Raw genomic sequence first — 15962 nt, forward strand, 5'->3', positions numbered from 1 at the left:
CAAAATTGGCACCCCTTTCAATATTTATGTAGCTTTATTGAATAAAAAGTTGATTTACAATGGCATTCTCCCAGTCCCTTTCAGTATTTCAACTCCCCTTGCTGTCCAAAGTGACCAGCAAGTCTTCAATCTATTTTGCCCCTTGATTCGGGCACTCAATTGGTCTTCACCCACTTCATACACGATAGAAATGCCCCAAATTCAATGGCTAGCTAGTCCATTCAATTTCTGGCATGCTTCCCAAGGCTGCTGCTAAATCCTAATTTCTGCTGTAAATTAGGGTTTACAGCTAAGAAATTTGCAATTTCTCTCAGCCTCCAAGGGTCCAAATGCTGAGATCTTCAGAGCTAGGCTATGAAATGGCTGGGAAGTGAGAGGGAAAGCTGTAGAGAGAGAAAATTCAGAGTTTTGTCGCCAAGAATGACTGAGAATGAATCGAGTGCAGTTGCTGCCCTGCCACAACAGCATGTAGATGCAAAGAACTGAAGAAAATCAGTCATTTACTACTACTGCCTTGCCTCAACAGCCTATAGAAGCTAGGCTATGAAATGGCTGGGAAATGAGAGGGAAAGCTATAGAGAGAGAAAATTCAGAGTTTTGTCGCGAAGAATGACTGAAAATGAATCGAGTGCAGTTGTTGCCCTGCCACAACAGCATGTAGATGCAAAGAACTAAAGAAAAGCAGTCATTTACTACTACTGCCTTGCCTCAACAGCCTATAGATGCTGTCTTCTGCTCTTGATTGGTCTTCTTTTGCCCCTAGCTGCCTCAGAAGGTCCTCCAATGGCTGCAAATCAAACCAACAGCCTCCCCTCCCTCTGTTGAATTTATAAAAATGCCTCTTCCTAGCCTCTAAAGATATATTTCAGTTTTGCATGGGCATTTTTTGACAAGTGGCAACCTTTCCAAATGGTTTTTCCAGCATTTTCCATAATTAAATATTAATTTTCAACCTTTAAATACTAAAAATTAATCTAATAATTATTTCGGTGCCTTGAAAAATAATATGACTGGCCAATAATTAAATTGGCTAGGCACCTTCCATTCCCGAGTGTCTCTACACCATCTTTGACCATGAGATTGGCATTAGATACCATTAAACGCCACTTCTCTAGTGTCACCAACTGACACTTATGACCAAATGGATGATATAGGCCAACAACTGGCACCAGATACCATCAAGTACCTGTGCGGCATAACTTATAGCAACTTTTGCCTTTGACATCCCGTGATTTCTTCGGATCCTAGGCTTGTAAATTTACTTTAATCCCAGTTGCACCTCACATGTGCATCATTTACTTAATCGTGTGATAAAAAATTAATCCATATGTTAAGTGAGGTTTCAAAAATACATGTCCTAATGACATCATATATGGTTCAAATTTTATTAAGTTTTCACATTATAATGTGTATTTTAAAATGTGTATGTCAAGGTTGCATTCTCTGCGGTACTATACTATATGGACGTTCCATATGATCTCGTGTAGTGTTCCATGCCTTCAAGTAGGTGCCGACTGGATCCAACCATTGCAGCCCACTATAAAGGGAAGCCCTTCCCCTTCTTACCTCTTCATCCAAAAATCAGCCTCCTCCTTTAATCTTCCCATCTTGGGCTCAAGCTTGAAGCACCTCCAATGCCTTCTCTTCCTCCCCTCTCCCTCTCCTTCTCTTCCACTTCTCTCCCTCTCCTATCCCTATCCCTCTTTCTCTTGCTCCCCTTTCCCTATCCCTTTCCCTCACTTCTTCCCCTTCTCTCCCTATCTCTCACTCTCTCTTCCTTTCATCCACCTTCCTCTTTCTCTCCCTATCCCTATCCACAATGCTGAAGCCTCTTCATGAAGCTTTTTGTCTCTACACCACAAATCTTGTGAAGGCCTCGGACAATGCAAATTACTACCATTGGACTTGCAAGTTTTGTGGAAAGACAATGACTAGCAGCATGATGAGGCTAATCATCCAATTGACCAAGGTGAATGGTCAATGTGGCCCATCTCCTTCCATCCCTCAATCTGTAGCAAATTAGATCATGAAGTACTCTCCCCTCTCCCGTTAAAGTGACCATGTATCATTGAGCATAGCAAAAGATCAAGAGGAGGTGGTTCCCCCTGACATGGAAGTGTATGCTTCCGAAATGCTCTCCTATACCTTCTCTTAGCCCATGCACCTCAATGGCCTCGAGCCCTAGTCCCCCCATTGGAAGCAAAAGGCGGTGTAGGCAAGCCTCACTACAAGAAGCTACACACCGTGTTTCTAGTTCTTAGTCTTTCCTCAAAGAGAGGCAAAGGAATACGGAGATAAGAGATTGCATGCACTATCATTGAGTGCAATCTCCCATTCCACTTGCTTCGAGTGGATAGGTGGAAGAGAATGTTCAAAGCCATTGCCGCGGTTGGTCCATGCGAGGGGTGGTATGGTGTTAGCTACAATGACATGCGGACCAAGAAGCTCGATGAGGGGGGAGGGAGAGAGAGAGAGAGAGAGAGAGAAAGAGAGAATCAATAAATCTCTCAAGCCCGTACATGCTGGATGGGCAAAGTATGGTTGCACCATACTTTCCGATAGATGGAACAATCGGAAGAAACAAGGCAACATCAACATCCTTGTTTATTCACCTCTTGGCACATTCTTCTTGCGTGCTGTGGATGCAGGGCAAAAGCTGGTGACGATATGACAAGTTGTACGGCAGCCAACAGATCAAAATGGGACAGTTGTTGCAGTCACTGTGAGAAGGATGGTAGCTAACAGGTCGTCAAGGCAGAACATCTCTTTGATGGCCTTCCTCATGAAGTGCACAAGAAGCCCCAAGGTAGCGCCGTCCATGTCAAAAGTCCCAAGGTAGCACCGTCCATATCAAAAGTCATGTGTAGAACCCTATATAAGGGAGTAATAGCGATGACTAGCGCTTGTACATCATTCTAAAATGCCTCTCTCAAGCAAAGCCTCTGAATGGCTTTTCCCTCCACACTTGAGAGTGGCTCCTCCTGTAGTCATGCCTTGAACTCCTCTGAGATCATGGCATGCTAAATTTTGTTTTGTACATCATATAGTCACTCTAAAAGCAACCATATGGCAACAAAATAGGTGTTGGAGGGCTTTTTTAACATTATATCATTGTAGACGCGGTAGATAGCCAAGACCTTTACTTTCTTGATGATGAAATCTGCTATGAGACAAACATCTCCAACAATCTTCCTCACCCATTTCAATGACCCTATGTCTTCCATGCGGAGATTAATGCAATGGGTGGCACATGGGGTCCTTACAATGAACAAGAACTCTGCTTCAAGCATGCAGCCCATCCTTTGATAATTGGAAGCATTGGAGGTGACCACTTGTACCACTTTGGTCACACCAACCTACATGGCACAAATGAAAGAGGGGATAGGTTTGAGTTATGATGGAATCATGGATCATGGAGATAGAGATTTATGAATCACGATGGAGAATGAGGAGCTAGGGGTTTACGAAGAGATAAAATGAACTATAATTTATGAATATTGAAACATAAAATGAGTAACGAATCATTGAATCATAAACCAAAAAAGGATTACCTCAATGATAGCTTGGTGAATATATGTGTATATGAATGCAGTTTTCTCTCTCCTTTGCGTCTGACACTTATCCTGCATCACCCTTTGCTACATTTGCTACTGTTTGACATCTTGGCAGCTGCATTGCTGCATTTCAAAATCTGTTAGGAATATGACACTCTCTCCAGCTCGTTACCTTTGCCTTGGTCCTCGAGACACGAGAGCTTGGGATACAATATTCCTTCATTGCATAGTGTGTTTGCTACATGGGCATTGTATAATTCAAATTCATTCATTTATGATCTTCACTATATTCATTGTCTTTGAATTACCCTAATCCTAGTGGTGTTCTGTTGAGTTTATGCTTTGTGGTACGCTTTCATTTATGCTTCTACATTAGGGTATTTCTTTACAAGGAATCACAACTAGGATCTCTTGAAGAAACCTTGGCCTTTGATCTAAAAGCCCTTTGCAAGAAGTAGAAACAACAGGAGGGCAAGATGACTTCGAAGACGATATCACCGCTTCATTTTCCTGAGCTAAATCCAATGAGAAATGAGATGGAGTGGGCCTCACAGCTTGCTCCTCCAACTTTCGACGTGGCCGGAGACACTGTGGGCTACCATGGAGTCCATAGACTACACAAGATTTCAAGAACTGGATATGACCTCATCTTCATGTATCGGACTCAACAACAGATTAAAGGTTTATTTGAGTTTTCCCCTTTAGATTCGGTACACTGGTCTAATGATTTTGCAGGAAAGACATTGTTCCACCCTAACGTATTCTTGCCAAATTCTCTGCACCAATCAATGCTAAATTTTACTGCATCTACAACACCACATTTACAGTCAGTCACAAAGCACATTTTGGACTCTATTGCTTCGTATCTTTGCTGTTCACTATTGTCTCAAAATGTACAGAACTGCTTGTAGGCCACCACTTATGTCCATGCCTGCTAAGGCTGGTATGTCTTACAATTGTGGATGGTCTTGCTCATTGTTGCACCATTTTCCAGCTGTAGCCCACTACTTTGTCACCAATTGTGACATCAACTGCCACCACAACAGATGCTGATGGTGTTCTTTCCTGGCTGAGTACACTGTTCCATCTGAATATGCTGTGAGACTGAAATCACTTTCAGGAATAATTCCACTTAACTGCTGCTAATGGTGACAATTTGGCTACTGCTGCTGATGCAGTATACAGCTCTCACTCTGTTTGTGGTACAATGCTGCCTCAAGATTCAATCAAAACGCCGTAAGGACCAAGTTACACAGCTTTGATATGAAATATAAATCGCAGGAAGACAACAAGGTTGGAGACAACTTTTTCTCTTCTCTTCTCCATGGAAGCTCTACACGAGCTCTCTCTCAGTCTTTCTTACATTACAAGATAAGGTTGCCCTTTTTTGTGAACAGACACTCAACCTTGCTAGTGCCCAATACCCAACAGTTTATTTTTCTAACCCAGTTGACTCTGTTGCTTGCCACCTCCAGATGATAATTGTAGCCCCACAAAGGTAGAAAATCCTTCCCTGCTAGGCCTGCCACTATGGTGCAAGGCATCCTTATGCCAGTCCTGTTAGCTGTGAGATGCATGCCGAAGTGGGTCCCAATGACTTACAGCATCTGGCCAAGCTTGGGAAGAACCTGGTTTTGTTTGTCACAGGACTCTGCTGTGATGCCACACATGACAGAATCAAGATATTCAGCACCAGAGTTTGTTCGCAAAAATCTGTCTCCAATAGTGTTCAGGCATAAAAGAGAATCTTTTTTCTTGAAGGGTGCCACAATGAAGGCTGTTTAATGTCGGCGCATCTACCCTCTTTTTATATACTGCTAAAAATCTACTGTTATGCCTGCTACTCTCTCAACTTTTCTCCACACACAGCAGCAGTAGCGCTAGGGACATCAGACTCTATGCAAATTCAAGGGTTGTATGATGCACCTTCAATCATGACAGATTCAACGCTCTAGCCTGGCTTGGATACCACTCCTTAAACCCAAACACTAATCATCTAAAGACTTTGTACTATCAAACCATCCAATGTACTTCTATAACCAAATGACAAAAGAAACCGTTGAAAGTTTCACCTCATGTTTCACGTTATATAGCAAGCAAATACCTGCAATCCTTGGATATCTGTAAGACTGCTTGTTTAATATCTGTATTAAGGCGCTCCATCAAGCTGTCCCTAGTTATACGAAATATAACTTTCCCTGTACAAAAGGATGTCCAGAAAATTACAATTTGGCCAAATAAAAGCCACAATGGTTTATCGCAAGGGGAAAAAATTACCAGTTTTATCTTTGAAATCCAAAAACCCTGCTTTGTCAATCTCATGCATAAAATTGTCCCCAAGGAACTGTTGCAGTCCCTCCTTTGTATTTAACCGGCCGCTAGCATTTACTATTTTATGTACATCATGGTACTTGGATGCATACAGTAGCACAGTACTCCCACCTGTCAGCTTTGCACAGTCAATTCTTATCGGGGAAAAAAATCAACAAGTGCATGTGTTTTAGGAAAACCAAACTACAGATTGTGCCGCACAAGAAAAGAAAACGTTGACTGCAAAGCACGAACATGTATCACACTACCCATTATTGAGTGGGGTTACAGAAACTAGAAACCCTGCTTAATGCCCAAAGTGACAAATAAAATAGTTTTCAGCACATGAAATGCGGCAGGCTGCATAACCGCTCCGAATGTAAGAATGTAAAATATATGCAACCTATTTACAGATGCTGATAGCAGAAAAGCTTCACAAACGCTAGACTCTGTCCAAAATCCTCATTATATCTTCCATTGGCATACCTTAAAACGCACGTCAGACTGTGTCGGCACTTTGATCGTGTGGTTGATGACATGGAAAACCTTTTGTACTGCTGTAGTATAAGATTTGAGAATCGTTTCCGTCTTTGATAGTGACAAGGATGGGTTTTGGGGATGGGAATGGGAATGGGAATGGGGCCAAGATTTGCCATCCCCTGTCACCATAAGAGGGGGCTCTAACTTGGGGATGGGACTAGGACAATATGGGGATGGGATGGTGAAAATGGCCATCCCATATTCCTATGTCACCTTTTAGTTATGTTAATATTTTCATAATTTGTCCAATTAGGACTTAGTGTCTTACACCAAATGATGGATGCCTAACCTTTGTCTAGAGTGTGGGCATGCAATTTTGGAAATTGGCCATGAACATAGGTTCAAAGTTTTACACACCAAAAGGATGCTTTTTTTTTTAAGTAAAAAATAATTATTTTTTAAAAAAATTGGTTGCAAATGCAAAAAGTGCACTTGTCCGTCACTTTAGAAACTGGGCAAGGGAGACTCCTGCAAAAGTGGGTGGAGAGTTTACCTATTTAGTAGGTAAACAACAGGTGTGTCCTCTGTGGTGTGTAAAGAACTACGGATGCCCAACCCCTAAAGAAATACTTTGATTGGTTAACACTTGCAGAGTGGGCATCCGCCATTTGGTGTGTAACTAGCCTTAAAAGCTCATCAAACAGTGGCAAATGCAACATTTCTGTGGGGAGCCAATCACTTAGCAGTTGGAGAGTTTCATCCTCCTTTGTATCCACCTACCAAAAGATTTTGATTTTTTCCAGTACTCTTGGTAAGTTTCATGAGAGACTCACTCAGCCCCCATGTCTCTACTCTCATGATAGCAATTACAAATTGTCGTTTTGGAAGACTTCAAATACAATGGAACATGTCGATGTTTAGATACAGTGATTCCTGTACAAGGCTATCCAACGGATCACCATTAGAATGCAAGACGTTTACAATTCACATAAACTTGAACAGGAGTGAGAGAAGGAAAGACTGAAATAAAACAAAGAGATGACCAGGACACAACATTGGGTCAAATCCTCAGCCCTCCCATTCCTCCCTCAAAGCCACCAGAAAGTATATCAATCGTACCTTGGTATTTAAAGAATATGAATCATGATTAAGAAAGTGCAAAACCAATAATATGAAAAGTAGGGTTTCTCTTTCATGGAAACAAAGAAAAAGAAGAGTAGACAACAAAAAAGAAGCAGCACACAAGGAAAGCAAAAACCATGAATACTTAAAATCGATGCACTTCTTTGTGGGGAAAAAAGAAAGCTATAATATTGACACCTTAGCAGAGAACCCCCTTTAGCTCAACCACAACGTCCAAAAAAGCCTTGTAAGGGGATGCTAAGTACATCTTAAATGCAATGATTGAGTGCTACAATGCCATACCATGTATGGAGCTATGTGAAAGAAAGTGCTCTCATAAAATCATATTCCTCCTCATTTGCTTAGAATTGCCCTGCAATGTCTACCATTGTCCATGAAGAGTATAAATAGTCTTGGCCCAAATCCTATAAAGAGTCTCTAAAGTGGAGACATCTTGAAGCTCAATAGCATGACTACACCTCATAGCCCAAATGAACTAACCAATGATGATAGCAATCAACCTCTATTTGTAGCAATGCCCCCAAGTCAATTAGGTGTGGAAATCATGTTCAAATCCTGGCCAAGTGTAAGAGATGAGTAGCTCCCCAAAATCCTCATATCCACATGCTCAGCACCTAGCAATGATGCTAATAATCAGCTCCTATTCATGGCAATGCCCATGAGCCAACTATGTTTGTAAGACCTTGTCAAGTGCTAGTGAATGATAGAAAATGAGTGGCTCCCTTGATAATTGTCATGTCCACATATTGGGCCTTTGTCCATGACCCAAGCTACTACTCCCCAAATTGATACCATAGTCTCAATTGTGCCACAGAAGACCATCCTTAGGGCTCTCCTCCACATCCCCTAAGTTATGGGACAATCCCTTAGACAATGCCTCTTATTTCCTCTAGCTCTCTGCATCTCGCACATGCTATGAAAGCCATGCCATAACCAAGCCCAGAATCAACCGTTAAACTCCTACAGGCTACAAGCCATAGAAAGAGAGATATTCCTAGGCCTAAAGCTATCATCCAATCACTTTAAAAAATCTCTCCTCTTTCCCAACCCGTTGTGTAGCCAAAGAAGCCACATCACAGTTCTACCATATAATCTGTATAAGGGCCTCTTCTGATAGGCCCATTGTCTTCATCCCTTTATCAACCAAGTAATTGGGTCCCGACTAATTTGCCATCTCCTATCACACACTGACATTACTTTGATCCTCTATCGAGAACAACCTATGAACTTTGTCTGATCCTAGTCCTCTCTCTAAAGCCAGTTGTGCCATCCCCATCATGAAAGTGAAAACCACGCCAATGTTAGTCGTAGTCGCAATCACCCCAAGTAGAATGTCACCTCTAGAGAAGAGGCCTATCCAAGTCTTAGAGGTGCATGTATGTGTCCACTTAGGATGAACTCCCTCTCTCATTGTCCCTACCATAGCTCTAGTGCCACTAAAGCCCTTCAGCCTTTGTCTCTACATCTCTTGTGGTAAATCTTGAAAAGTGAACCTATGTGGAGAATCTCCCCAAGAAGGGTCTTTTGTCCAAGGTTGTGGCTAGACTTTAATCTCAAGCGAAGGTTGAAGGGAAGATGCTTCATCTTCTCTTCAACTATGGTTGGGGCTAGCAAATGAAGGCCAGATGAAACAAATCTCAAGGCTTCGATGATGGCAGCTGCAAATTTGACCATAAAACTCTTTCCTATATATCTAATCCTAATCTCTTGACAAATCTCAAGGATGCTAGGTTGCCATGCCTCCAAGTGTAGGTGTAATGGTATATAACATCCCTAGCAATAGCTTCTTTCAGGGCTAACAATGAGCTTAAATGATATGGCTCTACTCTTGTTATTTGCACCAATGATCTTAAAACTACCTCTAAATCTAGGTTGGATGATAACATCCCAAGCCAACTTCGCCTTGGTTGAGCTCTTGTCTCATCCTGACCAAATAAAATTCCTAATGAGGCACTTTGGAGAATGGCCAACAAGAAGAGATGTACCACATGGTCACAAGGATAACCTAATTGGCAATCACAACTTTCCCAACTAGATGATGGACTGGTAAAAGAGCTTCTACCTAATGCTCAAAAGAATAGTTGTCATTTTTTGCTCTAAGGTAATGTCAGTCCTAACATGGCATCCAAGATATCAAATTGCAGTCCCATGAGGAACCCAAGTGAAATCCTCATGTGGTCCCCAATCCAACGGTCTAGTCTCACTTACCCAAAAACCATAGGACTTGTGCCAATTGTTGAGCAGCTCTGCTGAAATCTCCATAGATGTAACAAAGACACTAAAGTTGCTCTCATACCCATCTAAAACTCCACATCAAGGAGCTCCTTAAATACATTTGTGGATCTGTTTGTCAAGAAGGAACTCGTACTTTCTGCTACAAGTAAAGATAGGAAGGGAGCAAACGGACATCCCTATCTCATTGAACTTTGAATGGTGAATCTCTCCTATCGCCCCAAAACCAAGGACTTGAGTGACCATGAATTAGATCAGGCAAGCTTGGAGAAAAAGGCCGAAAGAAGGCGCAAATGAGAAAAAATATTCCCTGATAGTAATGGATCCAAAACTCAACATTGTTCATTGCAAAAGTGTGCTTCTCTTCTTTGCAGAAAAATTCAAATTCTCACTATAGATAGAAAAACTCGAAAAAATAAAGAAAAGAAACTCTATCATTGGAATAACTAAGATTTACTAAATCCAAGTAATAATAGGTCAATCCAACTCTGTGTGACTACTCTAGGGATGTGAACATGGACATAGTCAGCCGAGCAAGCACAAAAAATAATAAGTCCAAAGCCTTGCATAAGACCTTGCACTTCTCTCTTGGGAAAGCCTTTATAGGCGCATAAGCCAAGTCAATCTCAACAGCGTGAAGCCGTTCTTCGACATGGTGATAATGCACCTCCATGTGTGAGAGGGGTTGCAATCAGCATAACTTTGGTTGTTAGTGTAAATGGGTGTAGGTAGACACTTTGATGTAACAACGACCTGCCCAATCGTTATCTATGAAAACATACAATTGTGGACAAGACCCCGAGGATAGAAAAGTCACATGCTTGAGTATCTTTGAGATATCCAAGGCACATTTGGCCACTTGCCAATGCTTTTTGGAGAGCATATGCAAAAATTTGGTCAAGCGTTGCAATGCATACTATAGATGTAGTCTTACAAACAAATATATCAATCATTTCACAACTTGCTCGTATGCATTGGCATAACATGATTCTCTTTCATTTGCAACGGAAAACCTAAAGCTTGTTCCCGTTTGAGTGATTCTTGGCTTGCAATTTTTCACCTACTTTGCAAAAGTTGTCTAACAGAGAACTTTTGAGCAGACTAAATGTTGTACTGACCAAGATTTATATGTCAGAATCTTGCCATACCTCATCCTTTCAGAATGCAATTTTCAACTCAAATGGTCCGATGATGATCATGGCATCCATATTTGGAAGAAAGACCAGTAAATCTTTACTTTAATTTGCTTAGAATAGGATAATCTTACTTTAACTATTTGTGAAACCAAAACAAAATTCAATATGCATGTCTCTTGTCATATAAGAAAATGAGGTGTTTGCTTTTATTCATAAAGCGCTTTCCAAACAAGAAAATTTGTTGTCATCCCCTTTGACTTCAACTCAAGCACTTGAGTTACACATCTTTTGTCATGCAAATCACAAATCAAGAGCATTGCTTTACATCCAACCAAATGCACTTGCCAATCATGTTGTGCTGTGAAAGGATGGAACATATGATGATCGTCATTGCATTGTTAGGTGCGATAGCAAATCAGTACTGCCATTTGAATCCAATTTTGATAGCGTAGTTGCTAGTCTCAGTATGAAAAGCATCTCCATGACACGATGGCTCTTCATTGCAAGCTGCATGAATGGATGTGGCATTGAGAAAACATTGAGTGTACGACCACAGCTAAAGCACAGAGAACTCAAACACAAATGCAAAAACACAAGACACAAAATGCTGAAACAAAGAAGAAAGAGAACTTTGAAGTGAATGAATTAATGCTATAAATGAAGGAAAGAGTGTACAAGATGCTCAAGGTGAGAGCTGACCAACTCAACATCCAATGGCTCTTGTGAAAGTAGGCTGAGAGAGGTGTTTGTGTGTGTCGTCCACCAAAGATTGATCCCAATGTTGAGATAAAATTACACTAGCTTCTTTACAACAGCCCCAAAGCATGCTTAATTAATGAATTAAACCTTTTTCTTAAAAAGAAATGCGTTCTTAGAGAGTGTCTATGTCCCATAGGCACAAATCATGTTGGGAATACCCAAACGTTCTATAAATAAACATGTTGCCTTCCATCCAGCCCTAATCTCATTTTTACAATTTGTAGGTGCTGGAGCTTTGGTGTCCACACCCTATTCGTGGAGGCTATCTCAGCTGGAGCTGTCCATCATTGCTGTCAACCATCAAGCGCCTGATGCCCAAACTTCGAATGCAAATTTCAACTGTTTCCAGCCCTCTTCTCACTGCTGTCTGGCAAGGCAACTGCTGTCCACATCTATTCCAGCTGCCATCCACTGTCTGCCAGCTCCAAAGGTTGCATTTACTGCTGCACATCACCCAACAGCTTGCATTTTGACCTCCACTGTTGTCACCTACAGTTCACAACCCCTCTTACTACTGTGTTTTGCCCTATTAGCTGCCACCCTTCCTCATCTTCACCTACTGAAGCTGTATTTTGCTGCTAGGAGTCATAGCCAGCTGCCATGTCATCATCCTATTGCTGCATTTGCAGTTTCTGCTCAGTTTACTGCCCGTCTAACACTGATCAAAGTAGAAACAATCTCTAGCTCATCATCTTTGCCCCAGTCCTTGAGACATGAGATCAAGGTTCAATATCTTCACTACATACTGTGTTTGCTGCATTGAGCACTGTACTATATTTAGTACTCATTCATTATCATTCACTATGTTCATTGTCTTTGAGTTACCCTAACCGTAACTGCATTTCTTTATTAGTCTATGCATTTGTCGTATGATTGTGTTGTGCTTTTTGTGTTAGAGCATTTCTTTACATGGCATCACAACTAGGTAGTCTCAAAAGAAACCTAGACCCTCAATCATAAAGCTCTTCTCGAAAATAGGGACTACAAAAGAGAAGATGAATTTGAACACTTCTTCACTGCTTTAGAGCCAAAGGCATCGAGAAACAAGTAAGAGTGGGCATCACAACTTGCTCTGCAAGGATCCAACATGGACGTAGAGACATCGGACTACAATGGAGTCCACAAACCTAATGAGATCACATGAGCTGGGTATGAACTCATTCTTATGTATCAAGTTCAATAACAAATTGAAGGTAAATCTGAGTTTTCTCCTTTAGATTCGATGCACTAGTCTATTGATTTTGCAAGAAGGACAAAAACTCCACTTGGGACTAGTCAACCTATGGTGGAAACTAGCACGGAGTATGAACCTAGCATGTCTTCACCTCTGAACTACTCCAGTGCGAGATACGAGGTCATTTATTTCTCAATCTTCTGCAAATACTTACTCCTTTGGGTAAGATATGGGTGGCTCTTATGAGAAGGAACTTTTCAAAGCAAATATTGGCTCATCAATCCTAAAGAAGATAGATATCTTTTCATGAACACAAAAAAAGGTGAGGAAACAAAAAGGTTACCACCACAAGTTATAAGTTTTACTTCATCTTTCTTTCCTTGAGTTTTCCCTTTTCAAAGTCAATTTGAAGTTGGTGAATCATCTCATTCTTCATTTCAATTCCATCCATTTAATGATCAAAAGAAATCTAACCACATTGCATCCACAAATTCATCTCAAAACCCACCCTTCCCTCCCTCTTCTTCCATTGCATCATCATTCACATTTCCATTTCATGCATCTCATGTGTCTTCTCACACTACAATGGGTGGTTTCTCACACTTAGGCATAGCCGTTAGGACCTCTTCTTTTCCTTAGCTAGGTGGTATATATACACCTACGATAGAGGCTCACCCTCCCTTTCCCCCACTTGGACCTACTAGTCATCTTGTTGTACGACAAGGTTACCATGTTCCAATGCCTCCTCCATTAGCACCTTATGGAAACAAGCATGTTCCAATGCCACCCTTCTCGGCACAATATGGACACTCACTGTCCATTTCTGCCTGCCCATCTCAAACTTCTCCTTCTTTTCCCCCTCCTTTCTATCCTTCTTAACCTTCTTATCCGACACCTCATGGTTCATCTTCCTCATCTACCAAGCATGCTTTTATTACCAAGACTCGTTTTAATGAGTCTAATTATACCACTTGGCCAAATTTAATGAGCCATGTTTTTGACTTACAAAACTTGTGGAACCTTGTCCAAGGGTTGAAGCCTCAACCTGATCCCTGACTCGTTCCACTCAAGATTATCCACTCATGGAAGGCTAAGAATGCCTCCGCCATAGTCGAGGTGATGCAAGGTCTTCTCCCTGAATTGCATTCACAACTACTCCAATTTGACTTGGCATCGGGGTGATAGGCACACTTGACTAACTGCTATGAGGCTCGCGATAGGACCCATCATATAAACTTCAAACATGAGCTTCAAAATTTCAAAATCACCAATCGGGATGACCTTAAGGTTAAGTTGGCTGAATATTAGCCACTTCTCACTGAATTCTCCGCCATAAGGGCTCCTAATCCTTTGATGATCAAGTCACTTTGTTCTTGAATAATCTGCCAAGAAAATCCTTTCATTTTGTGCAACAAGTGATCTCACAACCTACTATGCCCATGTTCTATGAATTTTAGTGTTAGCTATTGTGTTATGCTCGGCCCTTTGATCAATTTCATAGCATGTACTTCGTAGTGGCGGCTCTTGTTGCTTTTTCTCAGAAGGGGCCACAAGGGAACTAAAAATTCCACTCAACAGTCAAATCAAACTCAAAATCAAGCTAGTGAATCGCAAGGGAACTCCTTGTCAACCCTAAAACCCGAGTGGCAAAATGTACTTAAGAAAAATATATATTATCAAGATTGTAAAAAGGTTGGCCATTTTGAAGAGGAGTATTGATAAAAGGCAAGAGATACACAGCCAAAACCAAAGAACCAAATCCCCACACCCTCAATCGAGTAATCCTCAGCAAGGAAGATAGGGTGGTGGCAACCAAGTCTTAGAGACAATGGTGAGGCTAGACGCACACTATCACCCATCAACCATCACAATCAATATCGTTCTCAACTCCAAAGGTCATATCTGACTAGTCTGTTGAGGCCCACTTGGTCTCTTCAGAGTCATCTAAGGATATTAATCTCATCCATATCTATGAGTTACCTCCCGACAAGGTGACTATAGAGGCCCACTCTTCTCAACCTAGATCCTCTTTCCTTGCTTGGATTATGAACAAGGGCTCTCAGTTGAGAAAACAGGTGAGTCATCATGTAAAGACTACTAGGTTGTACTTTGCCATGAGCAATCACTGAACTAGCCTGAGAGTCTAGGACCGTGGCTGTGGTTGCTATGAAGAAAACTACTTGCCCCAAGTGGCAAAGTTTCTAAATGGATAAAAGGTTTACCCCTAGCTAGGAAACATAGTACACATCGTCCAACGTACCAAGATCTAAACCCTAGCTAGTAGCAGAATTAACAGAATCATGAGGCTAAATTCTTAACGAGGGGTTGTTATGAGTTGTCAGATTGTCAAATGGTTAAGAATCTCCCCCACCTGAAACCGTCCAGAGACATCTGCAAAGCCTCTCAGCTAGGGAAATAGCACCCCACCCCATTCCCTCAGTAGACGACATAGAGAGCTAAGATGCCCTTGTGATTGATTCATGTTGATCTTTGCAGGCTGACATCCGCTACCACCTTGAATGGCGCATTGTGCTTCTTTTTTTATGGTGAACAATTTCTCGAGATACATGTGGGTATATTTTTTAAAGCATAAATCTCAGGCATTCACCTACTTCTCAGCGAGAGACAGTAGTGGTGAGTTTACCTCCCATGAGTTCACCAAGTTTCTATAGGCACATGGCATTACGTGCTAGCTCACCTCTACCAACTCTCCTCAAAATGGAGTCATAGAGCATAGAAATCAGATTGTGATAAATATGACATGCTCTATACTATTCATAGTTAAAATCCCTTAGCACCTTTAGGTCCAAGCTATTAACATTGTTGCATATCCTCAACTAGTGCTCGACTTGTTAGAATTTGCTAATTCTATGGGCAATGCTCAATGTTTTAGTTAGTTGGTTTATAGTATGAACACAGCTATATTAATAAGTTGTGTCACTTCTTCTAGAGTTAAATTAACTCTGGTTGCGTTAGGAATAGGTCTAACTTACTTGAGCCCTATTGTACTTTCATTCTATTATTCTAGCACTTACATCTTTTGAGTGTGAACGATTGCCCCGCTCTTGCTCACTATCTTGTGCTCTCTCTCTCTCTCCATTTACAACATTTGGTATCAGAGCTAGACACATGGATTCTCTCTCTCCACCACTCAACTAGTGCTACCACACAAAG

At 41.4% G+C, this 15962-nt stretch overlaps 1 protein-coding gene across 2 annotated transcripts in view; it reads right to left on the minus strand.

The window, feature by feature from the left end:
• The window catches only part of LOC148015290 (uncharacterized), a 92486-nt gene that overhangs the window by 28244 nt on the left and 48280 nt on the right, over nucleotides 1-15962 (minus strand). For both annotated transcript variants that reach the window (XM_087665480.1, XM_087665479.1), the window contains 2 exons: nucleotides 5832-5996; nucleotides 5659-5752 (listed from right to left, as the gene is read on the minus strand). In XM_087665480.1, coding sequence (XP_087521606.1) covers nucleotides 5659-5752; nucleotides 5832-5996 — 259 coding nt within the window. The remainder of the gene's footprint in view (nucleotides 1-5658; nucleotides 5753-5831; nucleotides 5997-15962) is intronic.

The sequence above is a fragment of the Lygodium microphyllum genome, chromosome 24, assembly GCF_053477565.2.
Source record: "Lygodium microphyllum isolate KBCC chromosome 24, Lygodium_microphyllum_v1.1.10, whole genome shotgun sequence".
NCBI classification, from domain to species: Eukaryota; Viridiplantae; Streptophyta; class Polypodiopsida; order Schizaeales; family Lygodiaceae; genus Lygodium; species Lygodium microphyllum.